This window comes from Archocentrus centrarchus, chromosome 5, assembly GCF_007364275.1.
Source record: "Archocentrus centrarchus isolate MPI-CPG fArcCen1 chromosome 5, fArcCen1, whole genome shotgun sequence".
Taxonomy (NCBI): domain Eukaryota; kingdom Metazoa; phylum Chordata; class Actinopteri; order Cichliformes; family Cichlidae; genus Archocentrus; species Archocentrus centrarchus.
In genome coordinates this window covers 5,410,070-5,432,623 of record NC_044350.1, presented here as the reverse complement: position 1 = coordinate 5,432,623, position 22,554 = coordinate 5,410,070, and the positions used below count along the sequence as shown (strand labels likewise).

General features: G+C 41.8%; 1 protein-coding gene across 1 annotated transcript in view; it reads left to right on the top strand.

The window, feature by feature from the left end:
• The window catches only part of cntn4 (contactin 4), a 173,623-nt gene extending 151,558 nt beyond the window's left edge, over window positions 1-22,065 (top strand). Inside the window, exons 13-23 of the mRNA XM_030729479.1 lie at window positions 6,874-7,049; window positions 9,823-9,943; window positions 10,335-10,493; window positions 11,312-11,461; window positions 12,665-12,735; window positions 15,048-15,282; window positions 15,570-15,685; window positions 16,602-16,788; window positions 17,946-18,058; window positions 18,134-18,302; window positions 18,677-22,065. Coding sequence (XP_030585339.1) covers window positions 6,874-7,049; window positions 9,823-9,943; window positions 10,335-10,493; window positions 11,312-11,461; window positions 12,665-12,735; window positions 15,048-15,282; window positions 15,570-15,685; window positions 16,602-16,788; window positions 17,946-18,058; window positions 18,134-18,302; window positions 18,677-18,768 — 1,589 coding nt within the window. The 3' untranslated portion in view covers window positions 18,769-22,065. The remainder of the gene's footprint in view (window positions 1-6,873; window positions 7,050-9,822; window positions 9,944-10,334; window positions 10,494-11,311; window positions 11,462-12,664; window positions 12,736-15,047; window positions 15,283-15,569; window positions 15,686-16,601; window positions 16,789-17,945; window positions 18,059-18,133; window positions 18,303-18,676) is intronic.
• The last annotated feature ends 489 nt before the right edge of the window (window positions 22,066-22,554 follow it).

Here is a 22,554-nt window from a genome sequence, read left to right as displayed (position 1 = left end):
GTCTCTCAAATGACAGTCTGTACAGAATATAACAGCCTTCAAAAAAAAGAAAAAAAAAAAGATATTCAGCCAGTCACCCACTTTAATCTGGCATTCAGTGGACTTGCACTACCTCTGCTGTCATCATGTTAACATTGTCTGTATGAACATCTCGGCATACTGACAATGTTATGTTAGTGGCTTAAGACTCCACGTCTTTGTTTCACAAAAACCAGTCTTAATCAAAAACATGACACGTGCTGCTGCTGTCACTTTCTGGAGATGCAAGACAGAAGATAAATAGTCTGTTCAGTTTATACTCACCTAAATGTGGTTACCACTTCTATAGTGAATCCTTACAGTTGCTTTTCCAAGCGAGCCGTGTCATCCGAGTTGGATGGCAGCAACGATGTGAAATAAATGCGATGTGTGATTCCTGACAGCCATATAGAAAAATAATGAGCTGCCATCTGTCAGTAATCACCAGCAGGTTGCTACAGATGTGCCACTACCCAGCCTACAGTACTGACAGGATCTTGTATCTATCTGTTGAACAATGTAGATAAGGTTTTCTTCACCATTCAAGTTTGTCCTTGAGGAACCTTTGATTGGTCCTTCAGAAAATAATTGGAGCACCTAAAAAAAACACATCTGAGGATTTTTTGCGATGTGCTGATGAAAGCATTCTTTGTGTTTTGTTGATTTGAAAAGGAAGAGGAGGTAAAATTGTGAGTGGAATGATTTCTTTTTAAAATGATAACCACATTTATTTTTTTTTTCTGTTCCTAAAAGACCTGAGAGAAAACTCTGAGGATTCACCAAGGTGATGGATAATGCTACAGTGATTCACTTTGGAAAACCTTAGCCTAACATCCTTCGTCAACAGTTTAGATCCTTTTAAAAACTTATTTACCTGCTAATGAAAGAACATTTCCTTTTCAGGTTTGTGTTTGTCTTGAACTCCGATGCTTCCCAACCTTCTGCTTGGGTCTCAGTTTGAAGGACTTAGGAGGACGAGGCATTGCTGTTGTACATTTGTTTTCAAATTACCCCACATCAAGCGGCCTGTGGCTCTTCCTTTCACCCCATTATTCAAGCTCACATCGCTCACCTTGTGAGAAAAACTACTGACTATATATGTGCACTGAAGGAGAATACACACTTTGCATTACAGCTTTAGATCATTAAAGACGGAGGATTCTCCACAGCAGGAGGGGGAATGTGTGGGGCATTATTCATAATGTTTGAAGGAAGACTGGTGAAACTGGCCATGTGAGGCATGTCAGTGTGGCTCAGAAAGGAGCTCAGAATCATTTGATAACTGTTGCTTTTTCGGTTTTCTGGTCAACCATATGTTATTGTTATGCAGCTTCTCTGAGTGTCCCCACTGTGAGCCAGTGGTGTGTATGTCATTTGTTTGGCTTCATTAGTTGTCTGTGGGTCATACGCTTCCTTCAGCTGCTTTGCCTTAGAATAGAATGTTGCTGTTTTTGACATCGCAAATCAGCTCCAAAATTGTATTTGTTATTTTTCTTTTACATTCAAATGATTCCTGGCAGCGGGAGAATACTCACGAGAACATACAGATTCCTATGAAGTTTGCAAAAAAGAAAAATGATATATAGTATAAAAAAAATGCATGAAAAGATGTCAGTCTTAGGCTAAGGTCGCACTAGGGAAAACAGTGGTTGAAGACCACGGCATGACCAAAATTATTTTGGCCGTGTGCGATGAACTTGTGATCTCACCACCTTTAAATGGCTGCTTTGAAAATGGGGACCAGGTCTGTGACCACTCACATACAGAGCTTTGTTGTGTCAGTCAGTTTGCTATTAGTTTGCAATTGAATGGGGTTAAGTTGCCAAATACGGTGATTAACTCGCGAATCAAAGAAAATTGCAAAGCTGTTACCATCTGTTGCAAATCTTTTACGGTCTTTATACACAGAAGTCCACACGTACATTCAGAGTCCAAACAGAACCTCATGCTTTTATATAGGAACACAATCAGACTAGTTGCATTCATTGACACAGACTAACTCAGATCAATTACCATGTTAACAATCTGTGTGCAGTCAGTCCGAGTTGGACCGCAATCGTTCAGAGACAGAATGCCTTCCACCAGGCAACTAATCACCTTGCAACTGAAAGTGGTCATCTAGAGGTTAAGGGTGTTGCATGGCCAACTCTGGGCAACCAGTTGGTTGCCGCAACTACTTGCAATTAATCGCCACCAGCAAAAAAAATTTAATGTAACTACCAATTTTTCCTAGTTGCAAGGAGCCGTCCTATTTTTATTCTGATGTGACTGAGCCATGAACCAAACAGTTACACAATAAGATAATGTTTTACTTATTAATTAGCTCCATTCTGTGATCAAAACATTGAATTTATCATTGTGGTGTCATTACAGATCCCACCGTGAAATGCAAAACAATGGAGGAATTTTTTAGAAAAACTTGGTATCAGATTTGACAGACTAGTCATTTTAAGTTGATTCAAAATAGTAAAAGTTTGCAACTTTGCTTTGCATCATTACATCATTAGTTCCTGCTACTGGAAAGGTCATATTTCATATTTGATGCAGTTCCAGTTCGTACGAGCCCAATGTCATGAAAATTGGATGAATAGTTTATCAAATCAAATCAAAATGTATTTGTCACATGCATGGTCATACAGGGTACACCTAGCAGTGAAATGCTTTGACGGCTACTCTTACACGATAGCACAAGATGAAGATATAAATAGAATGATCAATAAAAAAGTAATCAAAATGTGCATTGAGGTAAAATGGAGGTGGAATATTAAAAGATATAGTCAAAATAAAATATAAAAATGTAACAAAATATATATAAAATGTAACAAAATATGTACACTAGAACAGGGGTCATCAACTACATTTGTCCAAGGGCCAGAATTTTTCTCGGCAGACAATGTGAGGGCCAGAAGCTCTCATAAAGTAAAATACTTTTAAGAAATTTTTATTGTATCCTAAGTAATATATTATCATTTGATATATCAATTTTCATTTCAAATTTATACTCTTTTTAATGATGTGATGTGCAAGTCTTGCCCTTACAGGAAAGTAGATGGGATCCCTGTGCAGGCCGGGCAGTGTGCTCAGCAGCCAGTAACGATCCCTCCGCAGGTTCATCGACTTACTTTAGTTAGACAAGTTTGATCAAAGAACATTTTTTCTACACAAAACAAGGTTAGACTTACCTTCAGCTGTGTATACAATCTGATCACCAGCAACAATCTTGTATTCTGATTGGTTCTGGGGACACGGAGGCATTTTTCGGGCAGTGGAAAGTGGCATTTGGAGGCTTTTCATAATTCAGACTAGTCAGAGACGGGTGTTTAATGGGTTATGACGCGTCATGATTGATTGGCGTATAGTATCTGTGGCAGTACTATTTGGGGGGCCAGATGGAAAGCTGTGGCGGGCTGGATGTGGGCCGCGGGCTGCCAGTTGACATTCCCTGCACTAGAATATACATACTATGCACTTACTACTATACAGACTATACATACTATGCACTATACACTAGAATGTAACAAACATTTACACTAAAATATGATCTATATACAGGGTATGTTGTGGGAGGAGGCGTAGGGTGCAAATATAGTGCAAAAAGGGAGAGTCAGTGAATAATGAGTGACGTGTGTGTGTGTGTGTGGGGGGGGGGGGGGGGGGGGGGTCCATTAGCTGTCCTGTTTAGGTAGAGTGGTCATCTGAAAATTATCATCTACAAATTTTGGGGGTCAAAATGTATTTAAGTCATTTCTGGCTTCATTAAAAATGGACCAAGTAGCTTATCATGAAAACTGGAGCCAATCAACAAGTTTAAACAAGATTTTCAGTTTAAGTGACGAACATTTGACCACTTAACTGTTACAGCCCTGCACACCTACTGGGGCACTGAGGTCTACAAACCAGCTCTTCCTACATCCAGGCTCAAAAATAGAGGCAATAAAGCAATTTCAGTGACGGCCTCTAATCTTTGGACCAACCGGCTATTTCACATAAGAGCTGCTGAGTCTCTCAGTCATCTTAGAACACTGTTAAAAACCCACTATTCTCACTGTCTTTCAGTTCCAGCTGAGCAGGTTATCCTGGCTTTTTATCGTGCAAGCAGGGTCTTATTTGTTTCTATTATTGCTTTATTTGAAGACGTTTTTTATTGAGATTTATTGTCTAATTTAGTGCATATTTATTGTGAATTATATTATATTATATTTTACATAGCCTGTACAGCACTTAAGTCAACAAAGGTTGTTTTAAATATGAAATAAATCTTAACTTTACTGGACAATTACAGTACTTAAGGAGCATTACTATGTTATTAGACTCTGATTATTTATTGTAATATTGAGCATATACAGATAGTTTTGAGAGTGGCACAAGTATTGGTTTTCACAAAGTTTGCTGCTTCTGTTTTTATGATGGCAATCCTCACATTAACACAGGTGAGAGTGTTGACGGGGACAAGGCTACTCTGTCATGCTGATTGAGTTAGAACAGCAGATTGGATGCTGGAAGGAGGGTGAAGTGAAGCTTCTGACCAACTCCAAGCATTGATTATGCAAGAATGGGCTGCTATCAGTCAGGACTTGGCCCAGAAGTTGACTGACAGCATGCCAGGGTGAATTGCAGAGGTCTGGAAAAGAAAGAGCCAACACTGCAAATATTGACTCTTTGCATAAACTTAATATAATTGCCAATAAAAGCTTTTGAAACTTATGAAATGCTTGTCATTATACTTCAGTATATCACAGAAACATCTGACAAAAAGATCTAAAAACACTAAAGCAGCAAACTTTGCAAAAACCAATACGTGTTTCATTCTCAAAACTTGGCCACGACCGTACAAAATAAGTGGTGAGGAACTTCACGTATCTGATCAATTTTAGAACAGCCTCATAGCATCAGTATTTACTGGCTCTCTTTCATAAGGCTGCTGTGCACGCTCTAATTTCCAGATTAAACTTGATTAAACTGAAGCCACAGCATCTCACTCTGATCGGGGAGGGGCAACAGACAGAGAGACGGGATCTGTTATCCACAGAGCCCAAGGTTGCTCTTCTTGTCGATACTGACTGAATGTGGGGATGTTCCTTCAGGTGGAAATTTCAAATGATGGCCTGGGGCCTGAAAGAGTTTACGCTGCCGATTGTGGGAGGAAATACTTCTGAAATTTTCTGCATCTTAAGTACAAAGGAACATGTTTTCAAAACACCTCAAGGTCCCACTCAGTCTGTCTCAGCACATGAACGTGCTCTCTGTCTTGTCTCAGGCTGACCCTGCTAAGTGGGCATTACTGCCCCCCCCCCCCCCCCCCCCCTTCCGTTTACAGTGGCAGTAGGTAACAAGGCATTATACAAGACAGAAATCAATCAAATTATGCTCAAGACCCCAGTGTGTGGTTGTGTAACCAACCTTGGTTGTCCATATAATCTGTCACAAATCATGACAGAGGAGGGTAATAAGGGAGCATATATAACCCCCCCCCCCCCAACCATTGTCACTGTGAATCCCTGGAGGCAGTAAGAGGCCAGGCAGCACGCAGCACAAGGAGAAGAGATCATGATAGAACACACCAATCCCGCTGTAGAAATAATGAAAGGAATAATTGTTTATATTACGTTCCCAATTTTCTTGACTGAGGATCTCTGCTGCTATTTCCTCCTTTTTTCACCCATTTCATTTGGAGTAAGCGTCTCAAGAACGCCGCTGCAGAACAGAACTGACACGTTTTCTTTCTTTTTTTTTTAAAAGAGAAATGTGTTTCTCAGGCTTTACATTTTTATCTTTTCTGTTCCTTGATGTACTTGTTCTACAAGCTGTAGCCAGCCCGCAGAAGCAGACAGAGCAGACACAGAGCCTTGAATACCTCCTGTGTGTTATTATGGGGTTTTTTTTTTCTTTACTGCACTACCATCGCTCACCATTTAGCCCCAGCAATAGAGGACTGGGCTTCTCAGACACACTTTCATTGTGTATATGACAAAACCCACCAGCTGATAGCATTCTGGCCTGAAATCAGAAAACGGCTAGATAAATCACATTGGGAGCGTGCGTTATTGTGTGTGTGTGTGTGTGTGTGTGTGTGTGTGTGTGTGTGTGTGTGTGTGTGTGTGTGTGTGTGTGTGTGTGTGTGTGTGTGTGTGTGTGTGTGTGAGGGGGAGCCAATACAATGAAGGTATCGAATTCACTGTGGATGAAGACTGCACTGCCGGCACTTTCTACATGAATCTATGCCTGTCCAGGGATCATTTGCCATGGTTAATTTAGTCCGTGTGCTCAGAGTGGCTATTTCAACCAAGTAATCACAGCACCCCCAAGAGGGAGACAGGTGCTGCACACTCTGAGTACAAAGCCTCTCCCTCACTCGTGTCCTTCCACCTTCCCCCTCCGCTGCTCACATACAAGTGCAGATAAGAGACGCTTGTCTTATTCCCATGTGCAGCCACTGTAATGCAGTGCAGGAAAAGTGAGTGCTGAAGACTGAAAGAAGTCCTGTTTGCTGTTTTCCTAGCAGTGTGGTTTGGGAATTGCGGCCCAATCGAGGGGAGTTCCAGTCTGAAGGCTGAGCTGACAGTGACACATGGAGGCTTCTCGGGCAGCAGGAGAGACACGTCTCTTCTGAGTCCCCACAGAGACAAGCTCAGGCCGAAACTAATACCAGTTATTGTAGCTGTGCGCCCTAGTTTGCTATGTGCTCTGTCCCGTATATCCTTCTATTAACTGAGTCTGACATATCCATAAGGATGATGGAAGGGCTCGGCTTTTTTTGCAAAGCCATTTCCTGCGCTGAATTATAATGCCTGGAAAGAGGAGAGCCGAGCGGCGTGCTTGATCAGACGTGCATGAATATGAATGTGTGTTTTTCAGAGCCGACCATCATCACCACCCTGCCCTCCACGCTGGACGTCACCGTCGGGGAGAGCGTGGTTCTGCCCTGCCAAGTGAGCCATGACCCATCTCTGGAACTCAAGTTCACCTGGTTCTTCAACGAGCAGCTCATCCACTTCGGCAGCCACGGTGGATTCTTTGAAAAAGTGGGAGGTGTAAGTCAGCATTCTGCCATTCATAGTTTCTGACAGCCTGCGAGACTAACAGGCCTCTGGTTTTAAAACAAGCTGTCGTGTTGTGAGAGCTGTGGAGACAGGATGCCTTCATGTAGACAGTCCAGGAAGCCTCTTTGCTATGATCGCTTATACAGCATTTGGACATTTTACCCCTAGTATGCCTAAAAACAAGAAAATTAGATTTTAGAGGTAATTTGTATGTGGGACTCCTTCCATTTCTAAAACTTCAATATATCTAGAGAGCTAGATTCCAAAGAGAGGCAGCAGGGATTATACAGCAAGGTTAGTTTTTGCTGTTCACCTGCGCATGTCTCAAACTATGCTTTCAGTCATGGGGCTACAGTGAGCGTCCATTTCTATCCCAAAAACTAATCCAAACAAATGTACCCCGTAGGATTATTTATGGTGCTTCAAAGTAAGTATGTGTATGTTTTGGGGGGAGAGAAAAAAAACATATATATGTTCCCAAACAGTAAAAATACATATGTGCACAGTTTCCTGTGGATTTCAGCCACATTTTACCTATTTTCTTTCTTTCTTTCTTTATTCAACTGAAAAAAAAAAGAAATTAGGCAAAATCTTACTTTTAGTTTTGCTCTTTTATTCTGTCCATTTTCTGAAATGGATAAGCAGTGAGGACAATCACACACACTCTCACATTCACACCTACGCCCAAAAACCTAAAATACACGTTGGAAGAAAACCCAGGCAGACACACGGAGAGCATAAAAATGAAGGTTTGCTGTGACTTCCTGTGACTTTGTTCTCCCGGTGCTGGTGGGTGCTCTGGTTTATCTACTGCATCTCCCGTCTGCAACTGATTGCAGATGGGAGATGATTTAATAATAACAACATATAAGATTCCGTCAATATGGTGCCATCAGTTGTTCTCCTAAAGATGCAATAAGGTTCATTCAGAGACTTTCAGTGCATCATCACCGAGCAGCATGACGAAACATATGTTTTAAACACAAATATGTTGTTTGATCTCAAACAACATATTTGCTGTCAGTACACTGTCAAAACCACCAGTCTCCATACATGGTTTAATATTTAATGTCCTAATCCATGACACAGAGATAAGCAGGGAAGATTTTCATATATATATATATATATATATATATATATATATATATATATATATATATATATATAATAGAATAGAACTTTATTGTCATTATACATACAACAAAATTCCGTTCAGAACAGCCATCCAAGAGGAGGATAGACAAGACTAAGATAGGGGAGATGGGAGTCTGCAGCCACTGCCACTAGGGGCGCCGCCAGCACAATCAATCCCTATCTATCTATCTGAAACATCTGAAACTTGCATTAAAAATCCTGTCAGGACCTACTTGTCTTTAGTTTAAGACTCATACTGTTACCAATATTTGGTGAGAACAGAAACAGAAAATAGTCCCAGATGAGATCTGATCTGGGATGTCATGGTCAAAAGTTGGGTGTGCTTGTGCCTGCCACCCCACCCCCCTGCCAAAACACTCCTATATGTGATTTCAGAGACGCTAGCATCAGCCTGGTTTCGCTGGAGGGTTTGTCCTTAAATTCCCGTGAGTGAGCATCATTCTAAAATCGGTTTATTGTCACATCCCAGCTTTGAGGACATATATTCCACATAAGCCAGGCTACTTAATAAATAATTAAGACTCAAACCTTATTGAGGTTTGTTGAAGAATCTTCATTTTATTAATACCGCTGCTACACGAAAGCCAATTGATTTATCGCCCAACCCCCTTCAGAGATTTCAAAGAATAAAAGATCCAGATGTGACTCTGAAGATTCATCAATATTACACTTCTTCTCTTAGCAGGGTCATAATAAATTCAGCCGCAGTGCAGAGGGAATGTTTGTATCAAGTGTATTATTTATGGGCAGAAAAAAAAATGCTGCCTGTGGTTTATTTTAAAAAGAAATTTACATACATGCGCTGCAACCAGTCTCAGTGAGCTGCAGCATACTTTAAAAGGTCCGCAGCTTACATCTCAGCATGTGATGTGCTGTTTTGTTTTGTTTTTGCTTCCCCCCCCCCCTTTTAGCTAAAAAAAAAAAATGCAAGGCTCCTTTAAAAACTGCAGGCATACAGAGAAAAAAATCCAGTGCGGAGGTGTTTTTTTTTTTTCTTTCTGTTTCTTTCATGATTTAGGTGTTCCTAGGCGCATGATTTACAGTCTCCCCACCTTAATAAATTGCTGTTCGTCTACACTTATATTGATTAGGCTACCAGCCACTCCATAGAATTCTTACTGCCACTGTGCCACATATTTCCGCCATGTCCAATTTATCACAGAACCTGCTCAGCTCTGCTCGGGTAAAATGATAATGTAGGAGTGGGAATTGCAATTAGAGATGGAATGAAAGGCCCTCTTAAAGAACTAACTATTAGACTAGCCATTAGGCTGCTCTGTATCACGGAAACAGCTCCATACTGCAATTCAAATCAAGCTATTAGAGCAAGTACATTTCTGTAATCACAGTGATAAAATAAATGCACAGAGTGCACATGGTATAGAGAGGTATTTCTTGGTGCATTTTTAGAATATAGATGGAAAGTGTGCGTGTGGAAATATGAATGAAGATAGGCGAATGAGCTTTCTGTTTGGCTTCCTTTGTTCCCATGTGGTTGCAAAAAGTCAGCATTGAACTGGAATTACAATAGCAGGTTGCTTACAGAACTCTGTGTGTGTGTGTGTGTGTGTGTGTGTGTGCGGGTGATTGTGCATGCGTTGAATGACAGCAGCATTCAGCAGGAGACATTATGATTCGGAACGTCCAGCTGAGGCACGCGGGGAAGTACACGTGCGCCGTGCAGACCAAGGTGGACAGCATTTCTGTTGCTGTTGACTTAGTCGTCAGAGGTGAGTCACGATAATGAGCGTACATTCTGTGTTTAAATCATTTACGATCTACATGAGGAAGATTGGGCTTTGTCAGTGATTCATGTTTACTGTGACTGGTCGCACCTCACTGGTGAAGAAATAAAGAGGGAGAATGAAAATTGAGGCGAGCAGGAATTTCTCTCTGCAAGGTTTAAAGGAAATTTACTGTCTAATTAGACCCAATAGCTCCCAAAGGTTTCACACTGAACTGACTCCGCTGCAGTAGCCGCAGGTGCTAAAACCGCCGCCGCTCTCTCTAACATCTTTCCATCTTTTCCTGATTTACATTCCCTCCCTCCCCTACCTTCTTCCTCCATCTGTCTCTCTATCTTTCTGTCCTCTTTCCTGCCTTGGCTATGCCATCTATCAGGTCCCCCGGGTCCCCCCACCAGCATCCATGTAGAAGAAATCACTGATACCACAGCCTCTCTGTCCTGGAGGCCCGGTCCTGATAATCACAGTCCAATTACGGCATACACCATCCAAGCCAGGACACCATTTTCCCTCGGGTGGCAAGCTGTCACCACAGGTAAGCTCTCTCCAGCCAGCCATGGCCTCCTCCAGTCACATGGAGGGGGGCCACTCTTCATTCTGCCTCAGCTGTGAAAATATCGGAGATGTAATTTTTAGCCCAGCATCAATTGTAGTGGGACCATTGACCGCCATTTTATCACTCTCCTGGGAATCCTGAAACATGGATCTCATCCTGATGATGAAGCTTGTTGCCAAGGCCGTAATTTGATAGTGTAGTTAAGTAATGGGATCAGTGTAATCTCTCCCCACATCCTCACCCTTAGTATTCACGCACGATTGGCATAATGTGCTTTTATCTCATACTGTATGCCTTGTTCTATTGATATTTTTGTGAATTAGGAGACTTATCAAAGATAGTTTTACTAGCTTCATTGATTTGCCAAGCCAGGGTCATGCATTTGTAACAGAAATATAATGTGATCTTGTAGGTGTTCAGAACTCAGAGGAAGAAAATGAGATTTTGCCATTTTAAATGGAATCACCTTTATTTTATTATTTTTGTTTTCAATATTTTGTGCCTTATGGGGATTCTGATGTTTTCAGTTGACATAAAAACTGCACAATGTCATGCACGCATTATTAAAGAATTTAATAAATATTTGCCAGATTGGCAGTCTAATAGTCAGTGTATTTGTGGCATTCTTTTTGAGTTTTTATTACGCGTCCTTGTGGGGGGGATTGTACCTGTACCTTCCTACCACGTCTGTCAGCCTGGAGGATAGCGTGCTGCTGATGCTAAGCTGAGACACACCAACAACACACACACACGTTCATTTGTTGAAACTGAAGGGGGCACTGTGTGTTTTCTGCCAGTTCCTGAGGTGGTAAGGGGCAACCGGCTGACAGCTACAGTAATAGACCTGAGCCCTTGGGTGGAGTATGAGTTTCGAGTCCTCGCGAGCAACTCCATCGGGACCGGCGAGCCCAGCAAGCCATCCAAACAAGCAAGGACAAAAGGCACATGTACGTACTCAATCTGTTTCAAAAAGTGGTCAGGATGCATATAATTTACCCAATTTTTTTTTGAATTGTTTAAGGAATACTTCAATATTTTTTTTGAAATACAGTTCCGAAAATGTACATTAATGCTGGAAACAGGGAAACAGTTAGCTTTGCTCTGTCCATACGAGAGCCAATCTTTAAACCTACTTATTCTAAGCTATTTCTACCCTGTATGTAAAACCACCATGATGTCGCCCACTGGGTTTATTCTCTCTACTCTCTACAACTGTACCACTAAACCATAGTGTTTTTCAGATAATTTTATAAACACCCCCTGAAGTTGGATTCCAATTTGGAAAGTCAAAGAAGTCACAGCATCCAAAACTTTGTAATCCAAAATGGCAGTACGTGTAAACAGCAGTGCAAACACTCCATGAACGTGCTGCAGCAAAAGTGCAAAAAACAGACATTGCATTGTAGTCCTGGTATTGCTAGTGAAGGTGGAGTTGCTCTACATTGCTAGGGAGCAAAACAAAGCCTGTTTTTCTGACTGCTGCTACCGGAGCACGATCAACGCAGATGTGATGTCATTCCAAGCTCCCAAGTCCCACTTCCAAGGTAAAAAGAACATAGCATATAACTTTCTCTCTCAAAGTGGCCACACCCTCAACTTCACTATCTAAATCTTTTTAAGTAACCTTCGACAAGTAAAGGGCATAAGCATATTTTCCAAAATGCCAACCAACAGACTGACCTGATGGGTAGAAATGCTCTCAGCAGCTCCCTGATTTGAGTCCCAGGTGGTGGGACATTTGCTGCATGTCCTTCCCCACACTCTCTTTCCCTGCACACTTTCTGTCCTTCTCTCTAGTACAATAAATTTAAGAATGCTAATAAATAGCTTCAAAAAGAACAAATAAAATACACAAGACCTTGAATATTCAGTCAGTGTGCTGGATATCATTACTACCTCAAAAGAAAATCAAAGTCCTATTCAAATTGCAAAGCATCTCTAAAAGCTGTAAGCAGTTCAGCAAAGTTAGATTCTTTGTGTGTTTCCTTTTCGACTCGGTGGTGGGAAGTTTGCGGATATTGAAGTTCAGGCTTGTCAAACAGTTACCTCTCTCAGCAATTTAGGATTTGCTGGAGAGAACATTACTGCATGTGCCTTTGCAGTGTCATGTGAAGTCAACATGGCTAAGCTGATCTGTCTTCTCCCTTTAGCTCCGAAGGTCACACCAGCTAATGTGAGCGGAGGCGGTGGCAGTCGCTCCGAATTAGTCATCACATGGGAGGTAAGCAAGCTTGCTCAAGACCCCCTCACCCATGGAGGAGGCAGCCAGACGTCATTATTCTCTGCAGATGCGGGCGTCTGTTTCATTAATAACAGCTGAAATGCTTAATGTATGGCATTTCATTTTTAAGAACAGAAAGGCAATAACTGCTGCTGTCACCCTGGGGGAGAGAAAAATGCTTTTGAGGTTTCAATAAGATAATTAAACTTAGTTGTTCCTTCAAAGTTCCAACTTTTTCGATGATTATTTTCCCTTTTTTTCTTTTCTTTATGTTTCCTTTCTTGCTCTCTTTCTTTCCTTATGTCTACAAAGCCCTTCGCATATCAGCCTGCTTCCAAAAATGTATATTTGTTCAAGCTGCTGCTCAGAATCATCAGCTCCTGCTGTGAACCATTTCACAGAATCACTGTTGATGTTTCAGTATGTGCAAGATTACTTAAAAGGTAACTTCCACTCAACAAAGCCACTGCTTTGCCTCAGCTCCAGAAATTCCTGAGGCATTTTTGTTTTCACACAAAAGCAGGGATGGAGGGTTGCATTTATAATATTGCTTTAAGAAATAAAGAAAAGGCTTCCCTCCCTCAGGGTAATGGCAGATATTTCTATTCACATGGCTGTAATCCAGGGCTCAGTGCAAGAACAGTTTTTGGTGTGTGTGTCAGTTAGAATGATTATTTTGTTACCAACACTGATTGTATGGGGTTAGTGTTAGGGTTGGGGTTGGGGTTGGGGTTGGGTTGATGAGTTAAATCTCAGAGGGTAAACCCCCTTTAGTCTGCCCAGACTACACCGAGTATTTATACCACATGTTCATCTAATTGGTTGCAGTACAGTTTACATGCATTCAACACGGAAATGCATGTCATGGTAATTTGAGGCTTTTAATACTGTTTAGTTTGAACTGTCTAGTGCAGGGGTACCCAAACTCGTGGCCCACGGGCCGCTTCCAGCCCCGCCCCCCTTCAGGTCCATGAATTGATGTCAATTTGGCCCTTTAAGTTACTTTTTTGACATTTCGCTTAACCCTCTTAATTGGAGGGGAAGGAAAAATGTCAAAAAGGTAACTTAAAGGGCCAAATTGTATGTTATTTTTGACATCAATTCGCAGACCAGAAGTAGGGGGCAGGGCTGGAAGCGGTCTGCAGCCCAAATTTGGGCACCCCTGATCTAGTGGTTGTTTAGAGGTAAAGTTGAAGAATTTGGAGGTAGTCCTCCATCCACGTTGTGCAGTGTAGCAGTACAACTGGCAGCAAAACAGCCCCAGAACATGATGTGAGGTTTGACAGCCTCACCTTTACCAGCCTCACCTGGGCAGCACGGTGGCGCAATGGTTAGTACTGCTGCCTCACAGTTGGAATAACATCTAGAAGGCCTGGGTTTGATTCCACCTTGGCCCAGGCCTCTCTCTCTCTCTCTGTGGAGTTTGCATGTTGGTTAGGCTAATTGGCCACGCTAAATTGCCCATAAGTGTGAACGTGAGTGTGGATGTTGTCTGTCTCTCTGTGTTAGCCCTGTGACAGGCTGGCGACCTGTACAGGGTGTACCCTGTCTCTTGCCCTATGTTAGCTGGGATAGGCTCCTGTCCCCCAACCCCACCCCCCGCAACCCTGAACAGGATAAGCAGAAGAGAATGGATGGATGGAGCCTCACCTTTACACCTTTTGTCATTGTGGTCAGATAGCTCATTCTTTGTCTTGTCTGACCATAAAACCTTTCTCCAGACGGCAGTTGGCTCGTCCATCTGGGCAGCTGCAAATATAAAATTCTTCTAAGATCTTCACTCAGTTCCTTGGACTTTCCCATTGTTCTGAGTATGGGTCAGTCCAATAAACACTGTGGGGGTGGGGTGAGGCTTTGAAAGCTTTTGCTAAATCTGGTCACTATGATTGTGTGGAGACCATAAACATTTATTCCAGCAGTATCAAGACAGTAGACCCGGCTTCTCTCCAGACTAAAAAAAAAAAAAAGCACTTTTTTTTTTAATCTTTTAGTAGACCAGAGTGAAGAGGTTTCGTTTATTCACGAGAATAATGTCTGAAGCTATAAATATCTGAAGCATGACAGCGGCTGAGTCTGTTATTACGCTGAGTGCTTTGTGTTGTGCAATGGATGTGTCTACTTATAGTTTTTATGTGTTCAGCATGTTTTATTTGAAGACAAGCATTGCCTTAAACATTAAAAGGGTCATCTTTGACCTGATTTCATGGCATCCTATAGTCATATCTAAACTGTAGTTAACAAGTGAAATGAAAAGGCATGGAGTTAAACTGTGTTTTTCTTTTTTTTACAAGCGCTTTGTCCTTTTCCCACAGCCTGTTCCAGAAGAGCTGCAGAATGGACCTGGGTTTGGCTATGTCGTGGCTTTTCGACCCCACGGAGCCACAGGCTGGATGCAGGCGGCCGTGCCCTCCGCTGAAGCATCCAGATACATCTTTAAAAATGAGAGCATTCAGCCTTTCTCGCCTTTCCAAGTCAAGGTTGGAGTTTACAACAACCTGGGGGAAGGGCCATTTGGACCTGTTATCACTATCTACTCTGCTGAGGAGGGTGTGTATGATCTCATACATTATAAGTTGTGGAGTAGATCTGCATGCCCAGCTAGCAGTAAATTCATGAGGAAAAGACTGACTCAATCCTGCTTTCTGTAAAAAGGCAGCAGCGATCTTGCAGCCAGCCTTCTTCTATCAGCACTCGCAGACGTCTTCCACATACTTTCCTTCCTCTGTTGTTCCGATAAAAAGAAGCAGCTTTGAAACTTTTTGATGTTCCCCCCTTTGAGTGGTCATCAAAGCGCAGTGTAACTTCTAAAATCAGTCTTTATACATTAACTCCAGAGCCTGGGCGAGCGCCCACCAGGGTCCGCGCCAAGAGCCTCTCTGCATCTGAGATTGAAGTTTCATGGAAAGCTCTGCCCTGGAACACCAGCAAGAAGAGAGTGCTGGGCTACGAGGTGAGCGCTGATGAAATACCTTGTTTGTGTGAGCTTCCCCTGGATGCATTTCCTGTTTGTGTGTGCATGCACATGCCAGCTAATGCTGTACAATCTTGTTCTCGTCTATTATTGATGAGTGTTTCAGACTTAGGCACCTTGGGCGTACGAGATAATAGCTTGCTGCTGCCTGCATAATGGTCCAGCTGAGTCCCAAGCCTGTGGGTTTAGTTGTGTTTCTTGTTGCTTACCTAAGTACTGTAACCACCCTGATTAGCGTACTGATGCAGTACTCTAAGGGATAGAACGTTTAGCTTCTAATCCACACAACAAAGCAAACAGTGGCTTTGCACTCAGTTCTTGTCATTTTAATTCTGCGCATTATTGAAATCCAAAATGTGAACAAAGGCGTTGTTTTCATCCTTGGACTGCATAAAGTGCCAGAATTATAAATTGTTGACCACTCAAAGTCAACAGAGGAGCAGGCCCTGAGCAAACTGTTCCTGTGAGGAAAGGCAAATTATATTTGTGCTGTCAAGCATGCCCACTATTTCAGCCCTGACAAGCAGGGTGACAAAGAAAATCTGTTATCAGTGGAAGTTGATGGCAGGGGATTTTTAGGGATTCTTTCACTTCTTTTTATTTATTTATTTTATTTGTTTTCCCTACTTTGCAATATTTGACCTCAATCTTTACAACAAAACTTGGAACAGAACACACATCTGCTCAGCACAATGGAGGAACACAGTTCACACAGCGCGCAAGGTGCCATGCTGCTAAAGCCTGTTTTCAGACCAGTTCACAGCTTCCATCCAGTTGAGTTCACATCTCCCTGTTTCCAGTTTGCACCTCGCTGACAGGGTGTAACAGAAAGCTTTTAAGGTGTCCATCGTGTTTTCTGCATTCACGTCTGTGGTTCTGCCTTGTTGCTTTTCAGCTGAGGTACTGGAGTAGAAGTGAAAGGGAAGACATGGCCAGCGTGCAAAGGACCGTAGGAAATCAAACGTCTAGTATTATCCACGGGGTGAAAGGCAGCACCGCATATTACATCTCAGTGAGGGCGTATAACACTGCTGGAACAGGGCCTCCCAGCGCCACCGTCAACGTTACCACCAAAAAGCCACGTAAGTATGGGATCTGATTAGAGCCTGCATGAGATGTACTATGAAGTGAGATTAATGGCAGTATGCTCCAGTAGTGATATACTGATAATTTCAACTGTTCACCAATATCCCACTGAGCAGTTTGCTTCGGATTAGCGGTCTAAACATATGTCAAAATGGTGCACAACCAACAAAACTAAAATTTGGATTAAGATGGTTCAAAAGTAAAAGTCTAGTAAATGTTGTGCGTCGGTGGTTCCAGAAGTCAAGAGTGCTGCGGCCCACTTGAAAACCAGAAAATCTCCCCAGCTGTCATTCTGCGAGAGGCGGGGTGCACCCTCGACATCTTATACATATATACATGGAAATTATGTTTATCATGGGGCAGTGCCTTATTGTATGTTGCATGATGGCCTTGTATGTACACGCCTCTAAACAGACAAAGCCTAATGTTCCCATATGCTAGGGTGCTATGATGGTGCAGTGGTTAATGCTGCTGCCCTAGAAAGAAGGCTGTGTTTGAATCTGCTGGTCTGCTGCTGAGAAGTAAAAATGGCCTGTTAGTTTTCAGACAAATTTAAAAGTAAGCAAGCGTGTTTTCAGCAGCCTGAGAAGATGGTTTTATGCCTTTCATTTTTTAACCCTCTTCATCATAGGTGTTAACCCTAACCCTGTATTGTTGAAGATCTTTTCAAGGATCCCCTTTTATGTGAGCATGCACAGAGCTTGATGCAGAAAGCCTGGCTTAACAATATTATGGTAAATAGCAGATGACTGGTTCTTATATAGCATTTTTCTACTTGAGCGCTCAAAGCTCTTTATGCAACATGTCTCATTAACCCATTCATGCAAGCACTTTTTTTATACACCTAAGTGCTTTCTATCTAACATTCATATTCCAATGGATGCATCAGAGAGCAACTTGGGGTTCAGTATCTTGTCCACAGATACTTTGGCATGCAGACTGGAGCAGCCAGGGATCAAACCACCAACCTTCCGATTATGTGACCTGCGCTGTTTTGAGCTATGGCTACCCCACTTGATAACCACCCCCCACTCTGAGTGGGGTTTTAGGTTTTATAGAACCAGCTTACACAAACAAAGCGTGGCTATATTGAAGTTGTTTCCTCTTGTCAGTGTGCCACTTCTCAGCTGTTGATGTGTTTTTGCCCTCTCAGCACCCAGTCAGCCACCGGGTAAAGTGATGTGGAACACATCGAACTCCAAGATTATACTGAACTGGGAGCGGGTCAAAGCCCTGGAGAATGAGTCAGAGGTCACTGGTTACAAAGTAAGAGCCCAGATGCTTTGTTTATCACAAAATTCTGTTTGTTGCCACACCGTCTTAATTTGGCCTCGTCCTCAGGTGCTCTACAAGAAGAATCGACACAGTCGCCCCAACGTCGTGGAAACAAATACCACCTCTATAGAGCTGGCTCTTCCCACCGATGAGGACTATATTATCCAGATAAAGCCATTTGGAGAGGGAGGGGAAGGCAGCAGTAGCAGGCAGATCACCATCCCAAGGATACCAGGTCAGTGGAGAGCTAGTTAGTGTCTCCCTCATGGCTGAGCTGAATAATCCACTCCCCTGCTGCTGCCTTGGCAGAACAGATTAGCTGCTCCAAAGCAACAGAGAGACTGGGGAAATAATGTTCTACATTTGACATTTGTGTAATTACAGCCTCTATGTGACACCAGAAAGTATGTAAAGTAAAGAGTTCTATTTAGAATTTTTTCTGTGCCTTATACTGCTGCTCAAGTAGCAAGTCGAGAACATATTTTGGAAATGTGTCAGCTCATAATTACTAAAGCAGGTTGGAGATGCATGTGATTAATAGGGAAAAAATGAGAAAAATGTATTTCTTTCATAGACTAAAAGCCTTGTTCTTTTCAACACCTATTCCAGGCCCCAACGCAGTCGGCTCAGCGTCCAAGGTCTCCACTCTATCAGCCCTCAGCACAATAGCCCTGTCTTTCACAGCGCGGACATCTTTATGACAAACGTCTCGCAGCAGACATTGCATCTGATGTGGAGTCAGCTCTCCAGCGGAACGCAAACAAAGCCCGCTCCGGTGTAACTACATCCATTCATTTAGATTTTAGAAGCAGAAGGGAAACACCGAAGGAAAAAAAGAAAAAAACGGTTAAAAAAAAAACGCCATTGAGAAAACAGGGAAGGGGTCCCCTTCAGCACCCAGGCTAAGTAAAGGAGATTGACCGATGTCGTGACTATGTTGTTACCAAAGCAGCTTTCATAAGAAAAAAAAAAAAGAAATAATGAGAAAAAATGTCTTATATGCATCTTTTTGTATGACATGTTGAGCTTTTATAGATTTTCTTTTCTTAAATAAATTTAAAGTCTGTCTGGGCTTATTGGGTGAGAACAATTAACTGCATGGCAAACAACATCATCAAATTTTCCAGTCTGGAGATTAAGAATGTGATTTGACAGATCACCCTTTGTCTTCTAAAATAAGATACTACTTGTGACTTTGGTTCCAGCAGAAACAAAGTGAGGGGTATTTTTTTTTCTTCTTCATGTGAATGAACTGTTATCGCTCGCATTTCAGTTTCTGCACTATTATAAAAAAAAAAAAAATGCTTCTCTCAAAGGACTGCATCGACAGCTTGGGTTTGTTGCTATTGGTCATCTTACCCAAATTGTGAAGAGAGAACTAACATTAGACTCCACATGTTAATGCTTTATCATAGTAGTAAAGTGACTTTGGGGTTGTTCTGGTATATCAGATAATGCTGAAAGGTACTAAGCTTGGAAATTTTGTGAAAATAGTCGCATGAACTGTGAACATTGAAAGCGTTATGAGTCGCAATTATTCCTCCTGTCCAAGGATCGCAGAGCTTCACTGGAGCTTCGTGTTAGCTTAATCCACGCTTGTGATTTTGTGCCGGGTTCAGACCACACAATATTTTTGCTAAACATGCTCATGTAATGTCACATTACAAGACTGCAAAGTCAGAAGTTCTAGTAAAAGACTGTATGTTGGTGGCAACCAAACAGAAGTTGCCCATTGGAAAACAGAATATAAACAAACAGTATCATCATATGTTTGTGATATTTGTCTTTAAAAAACAAAGAAACCCTCTGAGTAGTATGGGTTACAGTATGTTAATTATCTTTTCACAAGCCAAGACGATTGAGTTTATATAAGATGGATGTCGCCACAGTGATGTCACCCATTGGTTTTGTACTCTGCATTTTAAAGCCTCAACTTTATATTGTTTTTTCTGAACCAGAACACATTTGGATTAGAGGGCCAAATTATGAGTGAAGGCCAACAAGCTTGATTAGCAAGCAAATCTAAAGTATACGACTATAGCACCTCAAAAACTGTCCAAAACTGAAGCATAAGCTTCTTGAAAGGACTGTACCTCACAGCAAGCCGTATCTTTTTTTCAGATAATTCCATTAGAAAAATCCAAAAGGCACCAACATCTCAAACATGGTTGAGAGGTCCAGTTCAGTGACTGAATTAGTGGAGGTGAAGGCTAACAGACCACTGACAAGGCCTAACTTTAAGGCTTAAAAATCCAGGCATGTAAGTTATGAAAATAAGTGTAGTTTTTATAAAAGGGTAAGTAGTGTACAGAGCACCAACCATTTCTTTTCAAGCTAGTTGGACATTTTAACACAGAAGTCTATGGGAATTTACTCTCTTTTGGAACCAGCTTCAAGTGGCTGTTGGAGGAATTGCACGTTGGTTTTAAGCTTCCCAAGATGCAGCAACACTTTTTGTCAGCTCCAGTGGGCTTAAAAGCATGCTTTGTAACCATGCTTGATCCCTATGTGCTGCATCTTTCTGGTCAGGCTACTTTAGAGCTAATATCCTGTAGTCTTAACCTAGCACTAACTAAATGACCTATTGTTCAGAGTTGTTCTTTTTTTATACCAGTTCGCCTGTTCGTATCTCCTTGCTGTGCTGCAGCAGGTTTACTGCTGTGAGATCACTCGGACAATAAACTAGAACAGTAATACCTGGACTTTGCTAACCTAAGAATGCTGAAGCATCATATATGTTTCTGCTAAACTGCAGATCACATCTACAGTCTAGGACTGTCATTGCACTCAGATTATTTTCACAGCCAGTATGGACAGAGGGAATGATCATAGCCAGCAATAACTGTTTATGTGTATATCAAGAGTCTAAATCCATCATTGTCAATGCTAAAGCATTAGCATATTAGCATGCCACGTTTTTTGGTGCCAGTACCTTGTGGGGTAAGGTCACCCAACAGCTCCCAAAATGTCGATGAAGTACTTAAAGCCATCCGCGTGATAACTACCAAATTTGTACCCAGAAGTAACACCAAGCTGTTGTTGAGAGCTTCTCCCTGGGCTCCTTTATCTTGGCCATTGAACAGCAATGGTAACCAGACCCTTGTGGCTGTCTCATGCTCCTCATTCTTTCAGTTAGCCCTGTGTCTAGAGCTATTCTTTGCCTTCTGTGTGCCTCATCATATGTTCAAAATCCTCAGGTCCTTAAAGAGCCTTAACTTATTATATGTATATCAAAAACATTAGAAGCGTAGAACTATGAAGCAGCCGTGGTGATGTTTACATGCAGCTTTGTGGATAGATACTGTATGTAGAGGTGGGCCGGCATCCTTTTCTGATGTTACGGAGGTGAGTCTGAATGGCATTCTGCTGTTTCGCATGGGATATTGGCAATATATGAGGCCTGGTGCATTTTTATAGGTGTGTATTCTTAATAAAAAAAGACAATGCTGCTGATCTTTTCCTTTTCCCATAGTCTCCTGATGCCATGTGGGGCTGCTGTGCTACGCAGAGTACAGTGCAGTCTGTATGTAGCTTGTAATCCAGTTAAGTAGTTTGTAGTACTTTGAAGGGAAGTGTACTGTAGGCTACTGGGTCTTGCTCAGAATCATGCATTGAGAAATGTGTAATATACTGTTTTGTACACTTCAAATCATTTATATAAAAGAACCTTTCTAAAGAGATGATTTACTTGGTTTTTATGTATCGACTCTGTTTCATACTGTAGCTAACTGTTGCTCAGCATGACTGTAATTTGTCCTCTCTTATGTCCATTTGCAAACCGGCTGAATGGCTTAAGGACCATACAAGGTTCATGCATCTGATAAGTTTGTGTATACTGTGTGTACCATGAAAACTGAACCATGATTAGCCCAATGTCTATGCTTCTGTCTCAGTCAGCCCCTCTGAGATGTAGTGGGTCTTCTGTTCATATACGCGCTACAGGAGGGTTTCTTCTGTTGCTGTTTGTTGTTTATACTGTGTTAATAAAGATTATCGATTTATAGAACAATGCTGAGTGCTGCTGGTGCATCAATATATTATCAGCCTATGTGACATATTGCAAGAAACTCCTGCTCTTTAACTCTTTGTGTGGTAAATCATACATCATTTAATGCATTTCAATGCAACGCGCCTTGAAGTCTGTATGAGGGGCAGGCAAAATACTAGGAACACTTCACTCATTATAGTGCAGTCAGATTCAACACTTCTGCAAACAACTATAATAAACAGTGCCAATAACACTCAACTTTAACAATAATAATCTGTAGAAAAAGTACAGGATTTGTACATCTGCATATTTAGCAGTCTCTCTTTTCTAATATTCCTTGGCTCAGAATGCGTTTTGATCATTGTTGATTTTCTCTTGAGAAGAGCCTTCTCCCTGAAAGCTGCGTTTTTATCTTTAAGCAGTGGTGTTTCTCGCCTCAGTGTTCTCAGATCTCTGTCTGCCTCTTCATCCCTGCTCAGACTAATTTTTTGAACTCTGT